General features: G+C 42.6%; 1 protein-coding gene across 4 annotated transcripts in view; it reads left to right on the top strand.

Annotated features, from left to right (window-relative positions):
* Positions 1–22,338, top strand: part of ADAMTSL3 (ADAMTS like 3) — a 793,440-nt gene that overhangs the window by 424,740 nt on the left and 346,362 nt on the right. For all 4 annotated transcript variants that reach the window (XM_077263637.1, XM_077263634.1, XM_077263636.1 and 1 more), the window contains exon 4: positions 9,708–9,835. In XM_077263637.1, coding sequence (XP_077119752.1) covers positions 9,708–9,835 — 128 coding nt within the window. The remainder of the gene's footprint in view (positions 1–9,707; positions 9,836–22,338) is intronic.

Here is a 22,338-nt window from a genome sequence, read left to right as displayed (position 1 = left end):
CCACCTTCTGACACTTTTCCAGCGTCCATCTGTTTAGCAGGCTGTGGGGCTTTGCAAATGTCACACGGTTTTTTATTTGCCTTTTGTTTAGTGCTGGCTTCTGGGCACTGATACGACCATGGAGGCCATTTCGAGACAGAATCATACAAACTGTTCTAGTTGACACAGGGACTTGAAGTGACCAGGCCTGTTGGAGCTCTGCTGCATTGGAAGAGGGGCTTGCTTTGGATTTTCTAACCAAAAAACATTCCTCCTGAGCAGTTGTCTTGCGGGGTCTGCCGGACCTGGGCTTATCAAACACATCTCCAGTCTCTTCAAATCTTTTTTTTATTCTTTGTACTTGACGCTGAGAAACATTAAAGGTGCCCGCCACCTCTGCAGTGGATCTGGTCTCTTGATAATCCAGGCTTTGGTCGCAGGGTGGATTTTTGGCATGTTGTCAGAGCCTAAGTTGCAGTTCAAGTGAAGGTCTGGGGTGCTGGGTTTCTTTTTATACACACACACTAATTAACCGATCATTTACTGAGCACACGTGAGGATGTAAACTAGGATTGGGTGCATTATATGACCAGGCGACAAAACTTTTGTCTTGCTAAAATCTGACCATTCTGTGTCCATAACTGATCAATATTTCTGCATTGATGCCAATTTTTTTCGTAACCTAAACCACATTTTGGAGGGTTTCAACTTTCAAAAGAATAATTTATACAACCAAAGGATGAATTTAACGTCAGGTTATAAGCTTTTATTTACATAACATGGATAAGCGACATAACTTCTGTCAGGGAGTGTACACCTTTTGCTACTTGTATACTACAATACTGATCATTAATTTAAAAAAATCACAATGCTAAGTGCCATTGTATACAGGAACTCTGTTTTTACTGTCAGTGTAAAGATAATACAGTGATCACTCGTGACATTATACACAGGAGATCTGTATAAGGTGTCGGTGTACAGGTAATACAGTGATCACCACTGCCAGTGATATATTATACACAGGAGCTTTGTATATAATATACAGTGTATAGTGTCAGTGTATAGGTAATACACTGACTCACTAGTGACGTTTCTAGCTGAAGTCCTTCATCTTTGCTTTTCATTTTCATCCAGCACAGACCGCCGTCACTTCTTCCAGGCAGGACTCGTCTCTGCACAAAATAACACAGTTACCTAGAGCACGGCTTCCAGAGCACATTCCCCACTTTTTCCCTTTCTTCTACACTACACATCTGAATACAGAGGTGCACCCACAATCAATATATAATTGGTTATTATGCAACCTCATAGATTGTAAGCTTGCGAGAAGGGCCCTCATTCCTTTTGGTATCTGTTGATCTATGTGTTTATTGTTATGCTTAATGTCCATTGTCTGTACAAGTCCCCTCTAAAATGTAAAGTGTTGCGGAATATGTTGGCACTATAGAAATAAATTATAATTATTATTTATTATTATTAACCCACCATTCCAAATATAAATTATAATCCACCACTGTGCACCCACTAACTATAAATAGCCACTTTCCCCATTTAATATATAAATTAATTAGCACCTGTACTCTTTCCCCCAATTCATTACCAGTCACTTCATCCTCAACGCCCCCCACTATGTACCTACCACTCTAACCCTAACCCCGAATGATTATAGTTACATGCCCCTCCCGCCCCAATTCATTGTCATGTCTTTCTCTCCCACCCTCTATTCATTATCAACTGCTCTACCCCACATTCAATACATCATTTACTCCCCCACCCTTAAAATTCTTTTTTTGTTCTTCCCCTAGATCATCATTTGCTCTCCCCACCCCCTTTTCAATGATCATTTGCTCTCCCCACCCCTCTTCAATGATCATTTGCTCTCCCCACCCCCACCTTCAATTAAATTGCTGTCCCCTGTCCCTCACACTGAATTTATCATTTGCAGTCCCCCCCACTTTAATTTGAAGTCCCCTTACTTCATTCATTGCAGTCCCCTATCACCCCCTCGCTTCACCTGCAGTGCCCCTTCATCATTTGCAGCCCCCTATCCCCCTTCCATTTAATCATGAGCAGTCCCACCTCAGGCACACTTCATCATGTGCAGTCTTGCAGTCCCCTTCCCCCCACTTCATCATGTGCAGTGCCCATTACCCACCCACTTCATCATGTGCAGTCCATCTTACCCCTCACTTTATCATGTGCAGTCCCCATTACCCCCCACTTCATGTGTAGTTCACCTTACCCCCCACTTCATCATGTGCAGTCCCCCTTAACCCCCAATTCATCATATGCAGTCCCCCTTACTCCCTCCCACTTCATCATGTGCAGTCCCCCTTACCCCCACTTCATGTGCAGCCCCACTCTCCCTTCATCATGCGCAATCCCAATTTTCCCCACATCATCATGTGCAGCCCCATTCCACCATGTACAGCCCCACTCTCCCCACTTCATCATGTGCAGTCTCCTTTATCCACTAAACTCCATCATGTCCAGCCTCACTCCCCCTTATCATGTGCAGCCCCACTCCCCCTTCATCATGTACAGCCCCACTCCCCCTTCATCATGTGCAGGCCCACTTACCCCCTCACTCCATTATGTGCAGTCTCCTTTAACCCCCAAATTCCATCATGTGCAGTCTCCTTACACCCCCCCACTTAATCACTTGCAGTTACCCACCATTAAATTTATTTTATAAAGAAAACAAAAAAGTTTTTCATACCTCACAAGTCGCTCCCCTGCAGCACCTCTCTGCTTCTAGCTTTCGGGACATGTCGGCGCGTGCGTGATGATGCCATCGCGCATGTTTGACACCTAACCTGGAAGTATAGAGAATATGAAGGGAGCAGAAGCTGTGCAGCCATCAAGGTGACAGCCAAGCATAGCTCCCGGCCCCAGCGCAGACGTGTGCGCTAACTGTGATGCGGCTGTGTCTGCTGCCGACCACATCACAGTACAGCGGACATGGCTGCGCACAATTTGCTGTGTGGCTGTAGCCACCACCAGGCAGCCGGCCCTGAACAGCTGCTTGGGGAGTGGCCCGGGGGGCATTTGCCTCTTTGCCACCTGGGCCAGTCAGCCCCTGTATATACTACATGGGCAGTGTTATATACTGCGTGGGCTGTTATATACTACATGGGCAGTGTGATATACTGCGGGGGCTGTGTGATATATTGCGGGGGCTGTGCTATATACTACATGGGCAGTGTTATATACTATGTGGGCTGTGTGATATACTGCGGGAGCTGTGCTATATACTACATTGGCAGTGTTATATACTACGTGGCCTGTGTGATATACTGCGGGGGCTGTGCTATATACTCAGTGTTATATACTGCGTGGGCTGTGCTATATACTACGTGCCCTGTGTTATATACTGCGTGGCCTGTGTTATATACTGCGTGGCTGCTATATACTGCGTGGGCTGTTATATAGTACGTGGGCTGTGTTATATAGTACGTGGGCTGTGTTATGTACTGCGTGACCTGTATTAACGCATCGGGTATTCTACAATATGTATGTATGTATATAGCAGCCACATAGTATATAGCACAGGCCACGTACTATTTGTCTGCTATATACTACATGGCTCCTATATATTACGTGGCCTGTGCTATATACTATGTGGCTGCTATATACATACATACATACATATTCTAGAATACCCGATGCGTTAGAATCGGGCCACCATCTAGTATCCCATAATTCGGCCCTACAGTAATAATGTGCTATATCCTGCTCCAATATGAACTCCATTCTGGACCCCAAGTGTCTCATTCCTGGCCCCATATGTTCTCCGATTCCAGGCCCATGTCTCTCCATTTTTCCCCATGCGACTCCATGTTGCCCCCACGTCTCTCCATTCTGCCCCCATGTGCCTCCATTCTGCCCCTTGTCTCTCCATTCTGCCCCATGTCTCTCAATACTGCCCCCATATCTCTCCATTTTTCCCCATGTCTCTCCTTTCTGCCCCAATGTCTTTCTATATTGCCCCTATGTCTCTCTACACTTCCCCCATGTCTCTCCATGCTGCCCCCATAATGCTGTTTTAAAAAAAAAGTAAAAAAAGAAAAAAGTTTCTCCTTACCTGGCCACGGTCCAAGGGTGTCGTCTCCCCGATTCATCCCTAATGCCAGCGTATGGTAGTGATGTTATACACTGGCAACATGCGCGCTGATGTCAGCTGGCGGCTGTTAACTATTGTTGTTTGGGAAGCCTTCCCCATGGCAATATTGATTTTAACTGAATGTACGTCTGAGGACTGACGTGTTATAGCCAAGTGAGGGCTTGTTTTTTTGCTGGACGAGTTGTACTTTTGAACAACACCAACACTATTGGTTTTACCATATTGTGTACTGGAAAATGGGAAAAAAAATCCAAGTGGGTTGAAATTGCAAAAAAAGTAAGCGCTAAAACTGACCTGCCATTATGATTTTCCAGGTCATTACAAGTTCATAGACACCAAGCATTTCTAGGTTGTTTTTTATATAAGTAGTGAAAAAAATCCAAAGTAAAAAAAAAAATTGTGCCATTTTCCAATACCCCTAAGTGTCTCCATTTTTAGTGATCTGGGGCTAGGTGAGGGCTTATTTTTTACGTGCCTGACATTTTTATTGATACCATATGGGTGTAGATACGATCTTTTGATCACCTTTTATTGCATTTTAATGCAATGTTGCGGCCACCAAAATAATTCTGGCGGTGTGACCTTTTTTTCGCTACACCGTTTACCGATCGGATTAATTCGTTATACAGCTTGATTGATTGGGCGATCCTCAAAGCGGAAATACCAAATATGTGTATGTTTTATTTTTTGGGTTTATTTTGAATGGGGCTAATGGGGGTGATCTGAACTTTTTAAAAAATATATTTTTATAAACTTTTTTCTTACTTTACACTTGCTTCAATAGTCTCCATGGGAGACTAGAAGCTGCGATCATCCGATTGCTTGTGCTACATAGAGTGGGGCTTCAGCCCTGCTCTATGTACCAGAAATGCTCACTTGCTATGAGCGCTGTCCGCTGGGCGGCGCTCATAGCAATCCGGCAGTGATAACCACAGGAGTCTGCTGCAGACCCTGGGTTGTCATGCCAACCCATCGGCAACCCGCGGTCATGTGCTACGGGTGCCAATGAGCGGGATTAGTGTTGCACTTCCGGCACAATCACATTAAATGCCTCTGTCAGAGTTTGACATCGGCATTTAATAGGTTAACAGTTGTGGGTAGATCGCGATTCCACCCGCGGCTGTTAGGGGTGCATGTCAGCTGTTCAAAACAGCTGACATGTGCCGGGAAAGATGTGGGCTCAGCACCAGAGTCCACATCAAAGGGAGAGACATGACATGCGCTGTACATGTCATGAAGGGGTTAAAGGAATCCCATGAACCATTCCTTCAGACACATGCTTTTTTGGGACATCTCTCCTCCATGTTGAATTTTTTCCAATTCATAGCTTTTGAAAGACTGCGTCAGAAGCTTTGCAGCTTTTAACTTTACCATTTTATGATGAGTGGAGAAGTTTTTTTGAAGAAAATATCTGATGCCTTGGATAATTCTATTGGAATCCACAGACAACCATTAATAAACCATTAATAAACTCATTGATAGCTTGTGTTCATAAATTATACTGAATAAATCGAGATATTTGAAAACCCAATTAATTTCATTTTTTCATCATTGGCATATCATAAACATGTTTGTGATTTCCATAATTCCTCAATATTTCCTTTCTGGAGTTGCAATTTCAATGTTGAAGCACATTAACTATCTATCTATAGATAGATATATCAATAGATAATATATCATCATGTACAAGCTAAACAAGGACTTGGGTCTGACTCTGTGGTCTACCCTGTTCATAAGGTAGGCTACAGAGTCAAACCCAAGTCCTTGTTTGGTTTGTACAAGATGATGCCTCATTCTTTAAAATTATAAGTGAGACTTTCTTAGTTTCATCTACCATGTGTCAGTCACGGCATGTAGTTTTACATCCCAATACTTGAATAGCATTTTGGTGAACTGATGACTACTGTATATAATGCCAATGCTCCTCCTTATTTTATACTATCCATAGCACCTACTGATGACCTCTAAGAAGTTCTTATTAAAGTTTCCAGCACCCACTAGTTCTTAGCTCTTCTACAAAACAACGTGTTATTATAATAGGACTTAATTCATGCCTTATACATATACACAGAGTTTTTCTAGCAGGCTCTGGGTAGCCCAATATAAACCATATAGCCAACGTTCATCAGACAGATCATGCCATTGCTAACAGATAGCTTTTCCTTAAACGTGTCATGTGTGATTTGTCCTTCGATTAAACCTCATTCGCCTATCCAGAAGCTTATTGTAAATTGCTTTGCAAGCTGTTGCTGAAAACTCAAAAGGTTGTGGGGTTAAACGTCAGCTGATTCAACTGGGAGGAATCGGAGCACATATGATTTCTACACAGGACAAAATACGAAAATAAAAGCGGCATGCCAATAAAAACACATTGTGATGCTTCAAATACCACTTGGATTAGTGCACAGATTGGCAAGGGAAGTGCGTTTCCCTTCAAGCCCTAGTTTTATGTTTTTTTTAAGCTTTTAAGGAAATCTTTGAAAAATCCATGTGTCTCTGTGAAAATATGTGTACGAGGAATGGACCTTTCAGTTTTTGACAAATAATATAACCAATCTTTGTTGGACGTGTTAACTTAATTAGGCTGAAACGCCTATTGAGAATATGCTTGGCATTACGTGTCTCATTTTTTTTACTAATTCGACTGCTCATTCAGATGTTAAATTAAGTCTTTTATAGTTATTTACACCGGCTGGGTCATACCAAGGTGTATCTGAAAGATTCTGGGTGTAAAAGTGCCATATATACAAAAGGCACCTTGGTCTGAAAGTGAGAACCGCATCTTACTCCATCATAGCTATTCTCCAGCATAACCTTATGTCCGTTTTGCATACATTACAAACATACAGTGGTTATTTTTTATGTGTTTACAGACAAGTTCACACTATCAGTATTAGGTCAGTTTTTTACCTCAGTATTTGTAAGCCAAAACCAGGAGCGGGTGATAATACAGAAGTGGTGACGGGTTTCTATTATACTTTTTCTCTGACTGTTCCACTCCTGATTTTGGCTTACAAATACTGAGGTAAAATACTGACCAATCACTGAACATGTGACCATAGCTCCATCTTTAAAGAATATTTTACCTATTAGAAAATTATTATAACAAATCTAAAAAAAAAAAATCCTTACGACTATGTTCCTGCAATGAGTTTTTGGTAAGTTTTTTGTGCTGCATATTTTTGGAAAAAATGCAAATAATCTAATTTACTTAAAAGAAGAAAAACACTTCCGCACCGCTGTTATGAGTTAGACCCTTATGTCTCCCTTGGTTGTAGCCAATTACCGCTTCAGCCTATAAAACAGTTCTGCCGGGGTGCTGCTATATGACAATCCATGAATAATCTCAAAAAAAGAAAAAAAGATGAAGCACACTCACCGGTTAATGAACTCAAGGATTTATTCGGACATAACTAAATGTGCTGCAGCACATTTAGTTATGTCCGAATAAATCCTTGAGTTCATTAACCGGTGAGTGCGCTTCATCTTTTTTTCTTTTTTTTGAGATTAATCTAATTTACTTAATAGGTACAGAAATGGTGCAGAAAATCTGCAACATCAAAAACTCACCAAAACCTTATAGTGGATATATAGCCTAAAAGATTCAAGTAACAGGAAACAAAATCGTCCAAGACTGTCTCTATAATGACAAACTCAGAATACCAGGACACCCCATAGGGTGGAGTATACAGCACAGACCTAGCCACCTATCCAACAACTCATTCCTGTTTATCTGATGAAGATAGAGAGGGAAGAGAATAGTATACTTACCTTTCTTGTTTTCGCTGGGTATCCAGTGAGTTAAACACATTTGGATCTAGTATTTATCTCCTAAAGTATAAAAATGCATTTTTTTTATTTAAACATATAACGGAGTTACAGACTTTCCTGTTAGACTGTCAGTGACCTCGTTCTGACAGTCTCAGTTAGAGATCTGCCACTTTCTCTTAGTACTGCAGCTTTCCTCACACACTGAGCCCACGTCTGTCCATACCATGGCCGCTGGTGGAGGAGCATGTGATCAGACCGGTCCATCAGCCTCCTCCAAGAGAAAAGCACCTCAAATTGGGAAAGCTGCTTTTCTTTTGGAGGAGACCGATGGAGTAGTCTGGTCACATGCTCCTCCAGTGCTCCTCCACCGTCGGCCATTGTATGGACAGAGGTGCTGCTCAGTGTGTGAGAAAATGGCCGATCTCTAACTGAGACTAACAGAACGAGCTCAATGACAGTCTAACAGGAAAGTCTGTAACACCGTTATCTGTCTTTTTCTGAGCTCCCCTCAGCCGATTTATGACCACAAAAAACATTAAAGTTGAATATGCAGGAAACAAAGAGCCTGTAGAAGCCAAATGATGCAAAATTTGTAGTGTAAACCAACTGCAAAAATGATTATTAGCCCCAAATATATCTATTTAAGTAAAAAAAATATATAAATTCTCACACTTAAAGGGAACCTGACCTGGTGAGAATATAAATAATACACTTTGAATGAAAGGAAAGGAGACCATTCCCCAAAACTGGTGCACCACTTAGATTAGATTATTGCAGTGCTGTTATAGGTTGAACCTTTTTTTTATGGATGAAAGATATTAAAATTGGAAAAAGAAAGCAGCCAATTATTGAATTCTAATATTATGGCAAGCCACGGCAAAACATTTGTTTTTTCCATGTAATACCTAGCCACATGGCACACGCATACTACTGCTGCTTGGATTTGGCCAAGCCATATATAAATAAACAGAAGACTGATCAAAACCGTTACTTTTTCTTGCGCTATAATTTGCATAGAATTAATTAAATCAGTTTGTACTGTAATTTAAAATATGTATCATGGGCAAAATCACCAATTATCGCCCCGTTATGAAGAAAGTGTCTGCTCAATGTCATAGTGTGCTATTTAGCCGAAAGCATGTATTTCATAAAGTACTTGTGAACAATAAATCATTAATTTTGTACGGTTGGAGCCGGTCTGGTTCTCGTCAGTTGGTGAGTGCCTTTCTGTGATTTCCTAGTCCTCTCACGAGATGGCTGGCTCCGTGCTGAATGCTAGCGGCAGCTCTGGGCATTGGGAGGAAGGCCCCGCTGCCTAAAAAAACATAAACTGCCACAATTAGGAATAATTAGACCACTTAATAATTTCCAACTATGTACAAATACACATACGCTCTGTCCGTGCTCTTTTAGGCTATAAAGCTCTCATCAACTTAATTTTCCTCTAATTACAGGAAAAAATTAACCGAAGTACAAAGGTAAAATAGAAGTAGAGCATTGAAGTAGGTGAAGAAGACCTCATATGTGGCATATGAAAATATACTTATACACACCGCATATATACAGGAACACTTTGTATTTCCACATATTCATACTCTACTTACTCAAGCTTATCAAATTGCACATGTAAGGTAAAAAAAAGTGTAACCATTAAAGGCACCAGGTAATTTTTGACAGGCCAGAAATCGCGGCAGGTTGACACATTTATTCCAGACGTTTGTCATTTCATTTGTGTTGCTCGGGCTTTTTCAGTCTAAACTGATGCTAAATAAAATGTCCATTCATATTCTGCATCTCTTAATTATTAATTATATTACTTTTGTTTTTATTACAGACTTCCAGAATTACTCGTTCTGACAATGATAAAGACAATGGCTGGGATGCCTGGGGAAGCTGGAGTGACTGTTCACGGACCTGTGGTGGTGGCGCATCCTACTCTTTACGAAGATGCTTGAATGGCCGGTTAGTAAGAAGTTCTATGTACCTGGGAACAGAACATGCTTTTCTCCAATTTTTTTTTCACTTTGTTTGCAAACTGTGACAAGGTGACCTGACTTAGAAAAGCAAAGGTTGCAGGTAGCAAAGAAATGCACCTGAGTTCTAATTTTATTTACTTTTGCATAATATAACCCTCCATATTACTGACCCGTGTGGTAATCTGTGGGGACATTGCTTATCATTGCTTCGCAGGAATAGTGTGATACGATTATTCTACCATTATACCGATCTGAAAACGGAGCAGGAAAATTAATGTAAAAAATATTCCTTTTCTTATCCTCCCTCCTTTAAAAAAAATACAAAGTCCATAAAAAAGTTTAGTGGCTACTTTGGTTCCAGTGTCCTTATATTATTATAATTTCAGTTTACAATGACCACTCCTTTGCCAAAATAAAGTAAAAATACTTGCACTAGTCAAGAATATGTGACGCATTCACTGACTGTGTATCTAGTGTCACGTCTTCTCTTTATCTGTGATAAAGTGACTTCAACATCCCCATTGACACCCACCAGTCAGCAGCCTCCAAACTCCTGTCTTACTTACTTACATCCTTTGGACTTACTCAGTGGTCCTCCTCAGCCACCCACACAGATGGACACACATTAGACCTGGTGTTCACCCGTTTATGCTCCCTATCTAACTTCACAACCTCCCCTCTCCCTCTATCTGACCACCATCTACTCACTTTCTCATCCCTGTCCTCCTCCCCTGTCACCCATGTCCAGCACCATGCGCACCCACGCAGGAACCTCGCACACCTAGACACCCACACACTCTCTGACTCTATCCTACCACTGTCCTCTATATCCTCACTCCACGACAAAGACACTGCCAATGCTTTCTACAATGCAACTCTTGCATCAGCTATTGACACGGTCGCCCCTGTCATGTATAGCAGAGTGCGACGAACCAATAGACAACCCTGGCACAATAACATCACTAAAAAGCTTCGGCAAGTATCCAGAATTGCAAAACGGCGTTGGAAGAAAACGCATTCACAAGATGATTTCACTGCACTCAAACAAGCAACACTGGCATTCAAATCAGCTATCACCTCTGCTAAACAGGCCTACTTCAAAACCCTCGTATGTTCCTTATCCCACACCCCAGTTGTTCAACACTTTTAACTCCCTCCTCCACCCACCACTGCCACCTCCGAGTTCCCTAATCGTTGCAGAGGACTTTGCCACGCGCTTCAAAAATAAGATAGACCAAACAAGGCAAGTCTTTGTTGTCCAACCACCACACCCCCTTTGTATGAGAGACCAATGCCCAAACCCCATAACTTCACTCTCAAAATCTCTGTAGGGGAGCTTGCTCATCTTCTCTCCAAATCACACCGATCTCACCACTTGTGCACTTGACCCCATCCTATCCCACCTCCTCCCCAACCTCAACACCACACTAATCCCATCCCTAACACATCTCTTCAACCTTTCACTAACTTCTGGTACCTTCCCCTCTGCCTTCAAACATGCCACAATCACACCTATCCTCAAAAAGCCATCCCTTGACCCAAGCGCTATGTCCAGCTATCGCCCCATATCTTTGCTCCCATTTTCTTCCAAACTCCTTGAGCAGCACGTCCATGCTGAACTTTCCTCTCACTTTGCATCTAACTCTCTTTGACAACCTACAATCTGGCTTCCGTCCCCACCATTCCACTGAGACTGCCCTGACCAAAAATACTAACGACTTACTTACAGCCAAAGCTAACAGACAATTCTCTATACTCCTCCTCCTAGACCTGTCCTCTGCCTTTGACACAGTTGACCACTGCCTCCTACTACAGATCCTCTCTTCCTTTGGGGTCAAAGACCTTGCCCTATCTTGGATCTCCTCATACCTTGCCAACCGCACATTTAGCGTTTCCTACTCCCATACTACCTCTTCATCTCGCCCCCTCTCTGTTGGAGTTCCCCACGGCTCTGTCTTAGGACCCTTACTCTTCTCAATCTATACACTCGGCCTGGGACAACTCATAAGGTCCTATGGCTTCCAGTACCATCTCTATGCCGATGACACTAAGATCTATCTCTCTGGCCCAGATGTCACCTCTCTGCTCTCCAGAATCCCAGAGTGTCTATCAGCCATATCCTCCTTCTTCTCCTCTCGCTTCCTCAAGCTCAATGTGGACAAATCTGAACTCATTATCTTTCCTCCATCACGCATATCTTCCCTACCTGATCTATCTATCAAAATAAATGAAATCACACTTTCCCCTGTCCCCAAAATCTGCTGCCTCAGAGTAACCCTTGACTCTGCCCTGTCCTTCAAACCGCACATCCAAGCTCTCGTCACCTCCTGTCGCCTGCAGCTCAAAAATATTTCAAGAATTCGTCCTTTCCTCAACCCACACTCTACCAAAATGCTTGTGCATGCCCTAATCATCTCCCGCCTCGACTACTGCAACATACTCCTCTATGGCCTACCTTCTAACACTCTCGCACCCCTCCAGTCCATCCTTAACTCTGCTGCCCGACTAATTAATCTCTCTTCTCGCTACACTCCTGCTTCCCCTCTATGTAAATCCCTTCACTGGCTCCCAATTTCCCAGCGTATCCAGTTTAAATTACTAACACTGACCTACAAAGCCATCCATAACCTTTCTCCTCCGTATATTTCCACACTAATCTCTCAATATCTTCCCTCATGTAATCTCCGGTCCTCCTAAGACCTCCTCCTCTCCTCCACGCTTATTCGCTCCTCACCCTATCGCCTCCCAGACTTCTCCTGAATATCACCCATCCACTACATTTGGATCCTTCAAAAGAAACCTGAAAACCCTCCTCTTCAAAGAAGCTTACAGCCTGTAAAGACCACACGGCCACCTCAACACCATTTGAGCTACTGCAACCCTCGACCTACTGTCTCCTTAATCCTGTAGAATATAAGCCCGCAAGGGCAGGGTCCTCTTCCCTCTGTACCAGTCTGTCATTGTTAGTTTTATTTACTGTAAGTGATATTTGTATTTTGATGTAACCCCTTCTCATGTACAGCACCATGGAATCAATGGAGCTATATAAATAAATAATAATAATAATAATAATCTGTGCTGCCTGGGCTAAGACCATCTTGTCCCCTTGACATAGACTGCGTACTAGAGAGATTCCAGCTGCTCATTCTGATATTAATATAAAAATTTCACCCAGATTATTACCGTAATCTTATTATTGTTCATTAATCCTCATGTTTTTCTTTATTTTCTTAACCAACTGTTAGTTTGTCATATTTTTCAAAATTTTCCTGGAAAAAAAATAATATTTAAAGATTATTATACTAACAGATAGATTTAAATTCAACTCTTGGCTGCATTGTAGACCTCCAAAATGTTAGCGGGCTTATGCTCTAGTAAAATTACCATAAACTAACATATTAAATTAAACTATGTATGTATGTATTCTATAAGGTAAACGTACATGGTTAATTCAATAATGTGGTAATGTTCTCGTATCTTTCATGGCTATCGCTTGGCTGATGTTGTGTTATCAGCAGTATGATTAATGGAAGAAATTGCGCTTGAACTAAATAATATGTACAGCCTTATAAAAAGACAGAAATGAATCTTTTAATAGATTCATTCTAATGAATTGGCTGCTAAGTGAGGCAATGTCAGGATTGCTTGTTTTTGTCTGTCCTTTCTCATCCCCATGAATGATAAAAAAAAAAAAAAACAACCAGACAAACTTTATTTTTGAATGCAAACACCATGGGTCCTTTATGTTAGGACATTGCCATTTATTCATTCTTTCTAAATATTTATTACCTACAGTATCTCTAGAATGTAGATAGATATCTAGAATGTATAAAATTGAATATGTAACGTCATGGATTATGCTCTTAAGGGCGCATTTAGATGTTTGTACAAATCGGTCCGAGCTTGGACCACAATGCATGGGCTGACCGCGGGTCTCCCGAGCCGAGCATGACAGCTTCATCTATTTCTATTAGTCTGCCACACTCAGGTCAGGAAACCTCTGGCCAGTCCGTGCATTGAGGTCCAATCTTTCACCAATTTGTACAGAAGTCTGAATGCCCCTAGACTGTTATAAACTGTCTCTGACACTTTGCACTGCTGTAGATACTCAGTCTCAGATCTCATACTTTGCACTGATGAGGGGCAATACCCCAAAACATTGTTTCTGCAAATTGGGATTCTGGTTTGACTCTTATCCTAAGTCATATTGCAAGGCTCTATAAAGGGTCGATAATGACTTGTAGGATTGCTCCTTCTAATAGGTGGCTCTAGCATTAAAGTCCTCTTCCTCTCTGAAGAGAAAATGTGCATGTTTAATTTCCTAGAGGAGCATGCAAGGTGTTTAAAGGGAACCTGTCAGCAGGATTGGGCACGGTAACCTACAGACAATGTCAGGTCGGCGCCAATATACTGATCAAAATTATACCTTGGTTGATGAGATCCGTCTTGTGGTTGTTGTTTAATCTTAATTTTCAGTTTTGAGGTAATGATATGCTCGTGCTTCGTGGCGGCATGTGAGGGGGTCTTAATGTGGTGTTCTGCTTAGGTATTCACGTGTATGACTTCTGACAGGTCACTGATCCCTCACTGACCTGCCCGCTAGTTTACATAATGAATATTGTATAAATATCTTGGAAAAAAATCCCCTTATGCAGGCAGGCACTGGCGGTGGTGCCTGCGCTGCAGCATGATCGCATATGTAAGGTGTATATAATTAATTTTCTTGAGGTTATCCTGAAATTCATTAAAAAAATCCATTTGAAAATGACACTGGCCGCACCTGCGCAGTAGCAGCTATTGGTGATCTGATAGCTGCTACTGTGCAGGCACCGGCAGCTCCATCTTTGTAGAGAAGATGGCGCCAATGGCGCCTGTGCAGTAGCAGCTATTGGCAATTGCCGATAGCTGCTATTGTGCAGGCACCAGCGGCGCCATCTTGGAGGAGGAAATCTTTTTTTCCTCTAGTAAGATGGCGCCTCCAGGGCCTGCGCAATAGCAGCTATCAGTGATCGCCAATAGCTGTTACTGCAGAGGCGCAACCAGGGCCACGTTGGAGGAGGAAGTTATTTTCTACTTTACAAAGATGGTGCTGCCGGTACCTGCGAAGTAGCAGCTATTAGATCACCAATAACGCGGCTCATGCCATTTTCAAACAGATTATTTTTTTAATGAATTTCAGGATAACCTCAAACAAATGAATTATATACTCATTACATATGCAATCAGGCTGCAGCGCAGGCATCACCACCAGTGCCTGCCTGCAGAAGGGGATTTTTTTTCCAATATATATTTATATAATATTCATTATGTAAACTAGGGGGCAGATCAGTAAGGGATCAGTGACCTGTCAGAAGACATTCACATGAATACCTAATCAGAGCACCCAGGCCGCACCGGGGCACGAGCATATCATTAACTCAAAACTGAAAATAAAGATTAAACAACAACCACAAGACAGATTTCATCAACCCAGGTATCATTTTAATCAGTATAACGGCGCCAACCTGACAGTGTCTGTAGGTTACTGTGCAAAATTCTGCTGACAGGTTCCCTTTAAGTCTCTTCTTACTGGCATGTCAGACCTGGCTTGTCACTCTCCACAAGGAGAAACCTTACCCCTTACATCCCAGTCTTAGCATCTCACCTAGCCAAATCAGTTATCATACTTTGCACTGACAAGGGGAAATACCCCAAACACTGTGTCTACTAATTTAGTATTCTAGTTTGGCTTTCATCCTAAGTCATATTGCCAGGCTCGTTGAAAGGTCGATATTGACATGTAGGATTGCTATTTCCAATAGGTAGCACTAGCGTTCAAGTCCTTTTCCTCTCTTAAACATTTTGCATATGTGTATGAGTGGGTATAGAAATGTCATAATCACATTACGAAGAGAGAACAAACGAGCAGTACAACACAGAGCTATAGAAGGGCAATCCAAAATTATTATTTCATAGAAAATTATTAATGACTAAAACAGACATGTAGGAAGAGTTGACGCATCCTTTTTATGTACAACCTGATCAGTAGGTATCCAATTTTCTGAACCTTGACTGATTTACAATGAAGGGCCTGCTGCTCATGACATGGCTCCTTCATAGTTTCTTATTTCTACACAGAGCATTTTAGATTGTATGAATCCCCCAGTTACTGATGTGTCAGGTAATGGTTCACCTGATGATGGAGGTCACATGATGAATACATAGTTGCTCTGGTGCATGTTTAGGAGGGAGACAATGCGGAGAACACACAATGTTTTTTTTGCTTGTTTGCATTGACCCACATACAGTGGGGCAAAAAAGTATTTAGTCAGTCAGCAATAGTGCAAGTTCCACCACTTAAAAAGATGAGAGGCGTCTGTAATTTACATCATAGGTAGACCTCAACTATGGGAGACAAACTGAGAAAAAAAAATCCAGAAAATCACATTGTCTGTTTTTTTATCATTTTATTTGCATTTTATGTTGGAAAATAAGTATTTGGTCAGAAACAAAATTTCATCTCAATACTTTGTAATATATCCTTTGTTGGCAATGACAGAGGTCAAACGTTTTCTGTAAGTCTTCACAAGGTTGCCACACACTGTTGTTGGTATGTTGGCCCATTCCTCCATGCAGATCTCCTCTAGAGCAGTGATGTTTTTGGCTTTTCACTTGGCAACACGGACTTTCAACTCCCTCCAAAGGTTTTCTATAGGGTTGAGATCTGGAGACTGGCTAGGCCACTCCAGGACCTTGAAATGCTTCTTACGAAGCCATTCCTTCGTTGCCCTGGCGGTGTGCTTTGGATCATTGTCATGTTGAAAGACCCAGCCACGTTTCATCTTCAATGCCCTTGCTGATGGAAGGAGGTTTGCACTCAAAATCTCACGATACATGGCCCCATTCGTTCTTTCATGTACCCGGATCAGTCGTCCTGGCCCCTTTGCAGAGAAACAGCCCCAAAGCATGATGTTTCCACCACCATGCTTTACAGTATGTATGGTGTTTGATGGATGCAACTCAGTATTCTTTTTCCTCCGAACACGACAAGTTGTGTTTCTACCAAACAGTTCCAGTTTGGTTTCATCAGACCATAGGACATTCTCCCAAAACTCCTCTGGATCATCCAAATGCTCTCTAGCAAACTTCAGACGGGCCCGGACATGTACTGGCTTAAGCAGTGGGACACGTCTGGCACTGCAGGATCTGAGTCCATGGTGGCGTAGTGTGTTACTTATGATAGGCCTTGTTACATTGGTCCCAGCTCTCTGCAGTTCATTCACTAGGTCCCCCCGCGTGGTTCTGGGATTTTTGCTCACCGTTCTTGTGATCATTCTGACCCCACGGGGTGGGATTTTGCGTGGAGCCCCAGATCGAGGGAGATTATCAGTGGTCTTGTATGTCTTCCATTTTCTAATTATTGCTCCCACTGTTGATTTCTTCACTCCAAGCTGGTTGGCTATTGCAGATTCAGTCTTCCCAGCCTGGTGCAGGGCTACAATTTTGTTTCTGGTGTCCTTTGACAGCTCTTTGGTCTTCACCATAGTGGAGTTTGGAGTCAGACTGTTTGAGGGTGTGCACAGGTGTCTTTTTATACTGATAACAAGTTTAAACAGGTGCCATTACTACAGGTAATGAGTGGAGGAAAGAGGAGACTCTTAAAGAAGAAGTTACAGGTCTGTGAGAGCCAGAAATCTTGATTGTTTGTTTCTGACCAAATACCGTATTTTCCGGCGTATAAGACGACTGGGCGTATAAGACGACCCCCCAACTTTACCAGTTAAAAAATAAAATCTTCTTAAAAGTCGGGGGTCTTCTTATACACCCTATGTCGTCTTATAGGGCCGGTGAATATGTGCCTTTTGGGGGGGGGGGGAGTGATCCTGATGACGACGAGGGGGCGTCTCACAGGAAAGTGAGTATCCCCCATTACCTTATCCTAGCGCTGCAGCGTGGGGTCTCTGTGCTGGGAGCGGTGGCTGCTGTGCTGTGGTGCGGAGGCTCCTCTTCTGCAGTGTGGGGCCTCTGTGCTGTGGGGTGGCGGCGGCGGCGTATCTTTATGCAGTCGGGGCTCCTCCGGCATCTCATTAAAGCCTGGAGGCCCCGCCGGCAACTCCATCGGTACAATGCGGTGGCCTCCGGGAAAATGGCCACTGCTCAGATTCAGATCTCGTCCCGAGATCTCGGGAGACGAGATCTGAATCTGAGCAGCGGCCATTTTCCCGGAGGCAGCTCAATAGGTGCGATGCGGTGGCCTCCGGGAAAATGGCCGCTGGGGGCTGCGTATGCTCAGATTCAGATCTCGTCCCGAAATCTCGGGACACGAGATCTGAATCTAAGCAGCGGTCATTTTCCCGGAGGCCACCGCATTACACCGATGGAGTTGCCGGCGGGGCTTCCAAGCTTTGAGATGCCGGAGGAGCCCCGACTGCGTGAAGATACGCCGCCGCCACCGCCCCACACCACCAGAGGCCCCACACTGCAGAAGAGGAGCCGCCGCACCACAGCACAGCAGCCGCCGCTCCCAGCACAGAGACCCCACGCTGCAGCGCTATGATAAGGTAATTGAGGATACTCACTTTCCTGTGAGACGCCCCCTCGTCGTCATCAGGACCACTCCCCCCCCCTCACCCACCATATACACCCGGCGTACAAGGCGATTCCCGGCGTACAAGACGACCCCCGACTTTTAAGAAGATTTTCAGGGGTTAAAAAGTCGTCTTGTACGCCGGAAAATACGGTACTTATTTTCCAACATAAAATGCAAATAAAATGATAAAAAAACAGACAATGTGATTTTCTGGATTTTTTTTTCTCAGTTTGTCTCCCATAGTTGAGGTCTACCTATGATGTAAATTACAGACGCCTCTCATCTTTTTAAGTGGTGGAACTTGCACTATTGCTGACTGACTAAATACTTTTTTGCCCCACTGTACATAATTTAACTCATCAAAATGAATACAGACGACACTCCAGACTAATAAAAACTAGGTATGCGTGAAAAAATTAAAGTGGAATTGAATGCTGCTACTACAAACATTGTCATGTCACTAATTTATACTACAAAAATCCCCATTCGCAAAATGTGAATGTTTTGAAAATTTGCTTCTGCTCAAACTCACCCCCAAATTTTTTTTCATGACATCTTACATTTACTATGTTCATGTACTATGTTCTGGGATCTGAAAAGAGCCCAGAGTTTAATACGGGACATTCAATTGACAGTGAATAACTTCGCTGAAAATCGAATTTCTTAAGAAAATCAATGTAAAGGTAAATTTGAATTTTGTTTGACCCGTTTATCTCTAATAAAAAAACAATGTAGCAGCATTAGTTATTATTCATAGTAAGAAAGAACACTAATTATGGATGGCCCTATAAATAATAAAGGAGGAATTGTATTTAATAAGGGAATACGCAATATGTAAGAGAGGACACAATATAACAATAGTTGACACTATACATATTAAGAGAAGACACTATGTAATGAGAGAAGGCACTATACATAATAACATTGAACACTGTGTAATAATTGTGCTATAAGTTATAAGGATACTATGTAATAAGAGAAGACACTATACATAAAATGTTTGATGCTAGTCACTACTCATGGACAAGCCATGAGGCTGGGTAGTCAAAAGGACAGAGGTCAAAAGCCAGGAGGGTACGTCATAGACAGAGGGGTAAGACAAGGGCGTAGTCTGGTTACGGTCGAAGGTCAGAATTCCCAGAAGGTAGCAGATGAGGACAAAAGGGCTAGGCAAATCCAATGTCAAGCAGCAAAGATCATAATACAAGAATAGGAGCACAAAGCAAACACACAGCTCTTGAGCAAAGCTACAACTGGCAGCAAATCTAAATCAGATAGCTGGCTAAATAGCCAGATAATTACTCTGAACAGGAGACACATGGATGAATCCCCAGTACACCCTGGTCCTGATTTGATGGCTAAACTGTAATTCAAGACACTGAGATCTCAGCACCCCCTGTCCTAAATTGGATGGCCAGACACACTGATCAGATGAATTGTTGCAACAAGAGAGGACACTATGTAATAATGGTCTTATACATTACTAGATGGTGGCCCGATTCTAACGCATTGGGTATTCTAGAATATGTATGACAGAACTTGTTCAGTAAACATAGCATATAACAGCCCACGTAGCATATAGCAAAGCCACGTAGCATATAACACAGCCCACATAGCATATAGTACAGCCACGTAGTATGTAACACAGCCACATAGCATATAGCACAGCCACATAGCATATAACACAGTGCACATAGCATATAGCACAGCCTCATAGCATATAACAGCCCACGTAGTATATAGCACAGCCACATAGTATATAGCACTGCCACATAGCATATAGCAAAGCCACGTAGTATGTAACACAGCCACATAGCATATAGCACAGCCACGTAGCATATAACACAACGACAGCATATAGCACAGCCTCGTAGCATATAACAGCCCACGTAGTATATAGCACAGCCACATAGTATATAGCACTGCCACGTAGCATATAGCACAGCCACGTAGTATATAACACAGCCCACGTAGCATATAACAGCCCATGTAGTGTATAGCACAGCGACATAGCATATAACACAGCCACATAGCATATAGCACAGCCACGTAGCATATAACAGCCCACGTAGCATATAGCACAGCCACGTAGCATATAACACAGCCACGTAGCATATAAAACAGCCCACGTAGCATATAGCACAGCCATGTAGCATATAGCACAGCCATGTAGTAACTAACACAGCCCACGTAGCATATAACACAGTCCACGTAGTATATAGTGCAGTCCACGTAGTATATAGCACAATCCATGTAGTATATAGTACAGTCAACGTAGTATATAGTACAGTCCACGTAGTATATAACATAGCCATGTAGTATATAGTACAGTCCATGTAGTATATAACACAGCCCACGTAGTATATAGAACAGTGCACGTAGTATATAGCACAATCCATGTAGTATATAGTACAGTCCACGTAGTATATAGCACAGCCACGTAGTATATAGCACAGCCACTTAGTATATAGCACAGGCACAGCCCACGTGGTGTATAGCACAGCCACGTAGTACTGTATATAGCAGCCACGTAGTATATAACACAGCCCACGTAGTATATAGCACATTCCACGTAGTATGTAGCACAATCCACGTAGTATATAGCACAGTCCACATAGTATATAGCACAATCCACATAGTATATAGCACAGTGCATGTAGTATATAGCACAGCCACGTAGTCTATAGCACAGCCACGTAGTATATAGCACAGGCACAGCCCACATAGTTTATAGCACAGCCACATAGTATATAGCAGCCACGTAGTATATAGCAGAGCCATGGAGTATATAACACAGCCCACGTAGTATATAGCATGGCCCACGTAGTATATAGCAGTGTGGGCACCATATCCCTGTTAAAAAAATAATTAAAATAAAAAATAGTTATATACTCCCTTTCCGGCGGCCCCTGGATCCAGCCCAGGAGGTAGCGATGCTCTCGCCAAGTCCATTCCCAGTGATGCTTTGCAGCAATAACCCGTGATGACGTAGCGGTCTCGCGTGATCCTACGTCATTTGGGGCCATTATGCAAAGCATTACTGGGAACGGAGCTGCCGAGAGCATCGCGAGGATGGGGAAGGCTTTGGGGGCCGCCAGAAGGGGAGAATAGCACGATTTTTTTTTTTTTATTATTATTTTTAACATTATATCTTTTTACTATTGATGCTGCATAGGCAGCATCAATAGTAAAACCTGTCGCTGATTGGTCGCAGCCGGCCGGGCGCAACCAATCAGCGACGCGGGATTTCCGTTACAGACAAACAGACGGAAATGGACCTTAGACAATTATATATATAGATAAGGGAAGACACTACAGTATGTAATAAGAGAAGACACTATACATAATAAGAGAGGACACTATCTTCCCTAATTAGTGTTTTTGTAGCTTATCACAATTCTGTGTTTGGTTTGTCCACCCGATTTTTGAGGATTGACTACACGTTCACAATGAGATTGAGATCAGGGAAGTTTCCTGGCCATGAACCTAAAGTTTCAATGTTTTGTTCACCTAGTCAATTAATTATCACTTTTGCCTCGTGACATGATGCTCAATTATTCTGGAAAAAAGCACTGTATGTCACCAAATTGCTCCTTGATCATAGAGAGAAATTGCCCATGGAGGATGCTTAGATGCCATTTTTTATTTATAGCAGCGTTGACTAAAAAGCAACCCCACACAAGAATGGACTCGGGATGCCTTACAATTGGCATGATGCACTCGTGGTAGTGCTCACCTTCTTTTTTCCTCGTACTTCCTGCAAAGATTTTTTTTCTTCCCCTCCTTCCAAAAGCCATAACTTTGTAATTTTTCTATCTATATAGATATATGAGGGCCACGAACCACATCCAGCTCTGAGAGAGAGTTGTGAGCCACATATGGCTCCCTCCCGAGCTACAAGTTGGGGACCCCTGCACTAA

Source organism: Ranitomeya variabilis, chromosome 5 (genome assembly GCF_051348905.1).
Source record: "Ranitomeya variabilis isolate aRanVar5 chromosome 5, aRanVar5.hap1, whole genome shotgun sequence".
In the NCBI taxonomy this organism is placed as follows: domain Eukaryota; kingdom Metazoa; phylum Chordata; class Amphibia; order Anura; family Dendrobatidae; genus Ranitomeya; species Ranitomeya variabilis.
This window is presented reverse-complemented; position numbering and strand designations above follow the sequence as displayed.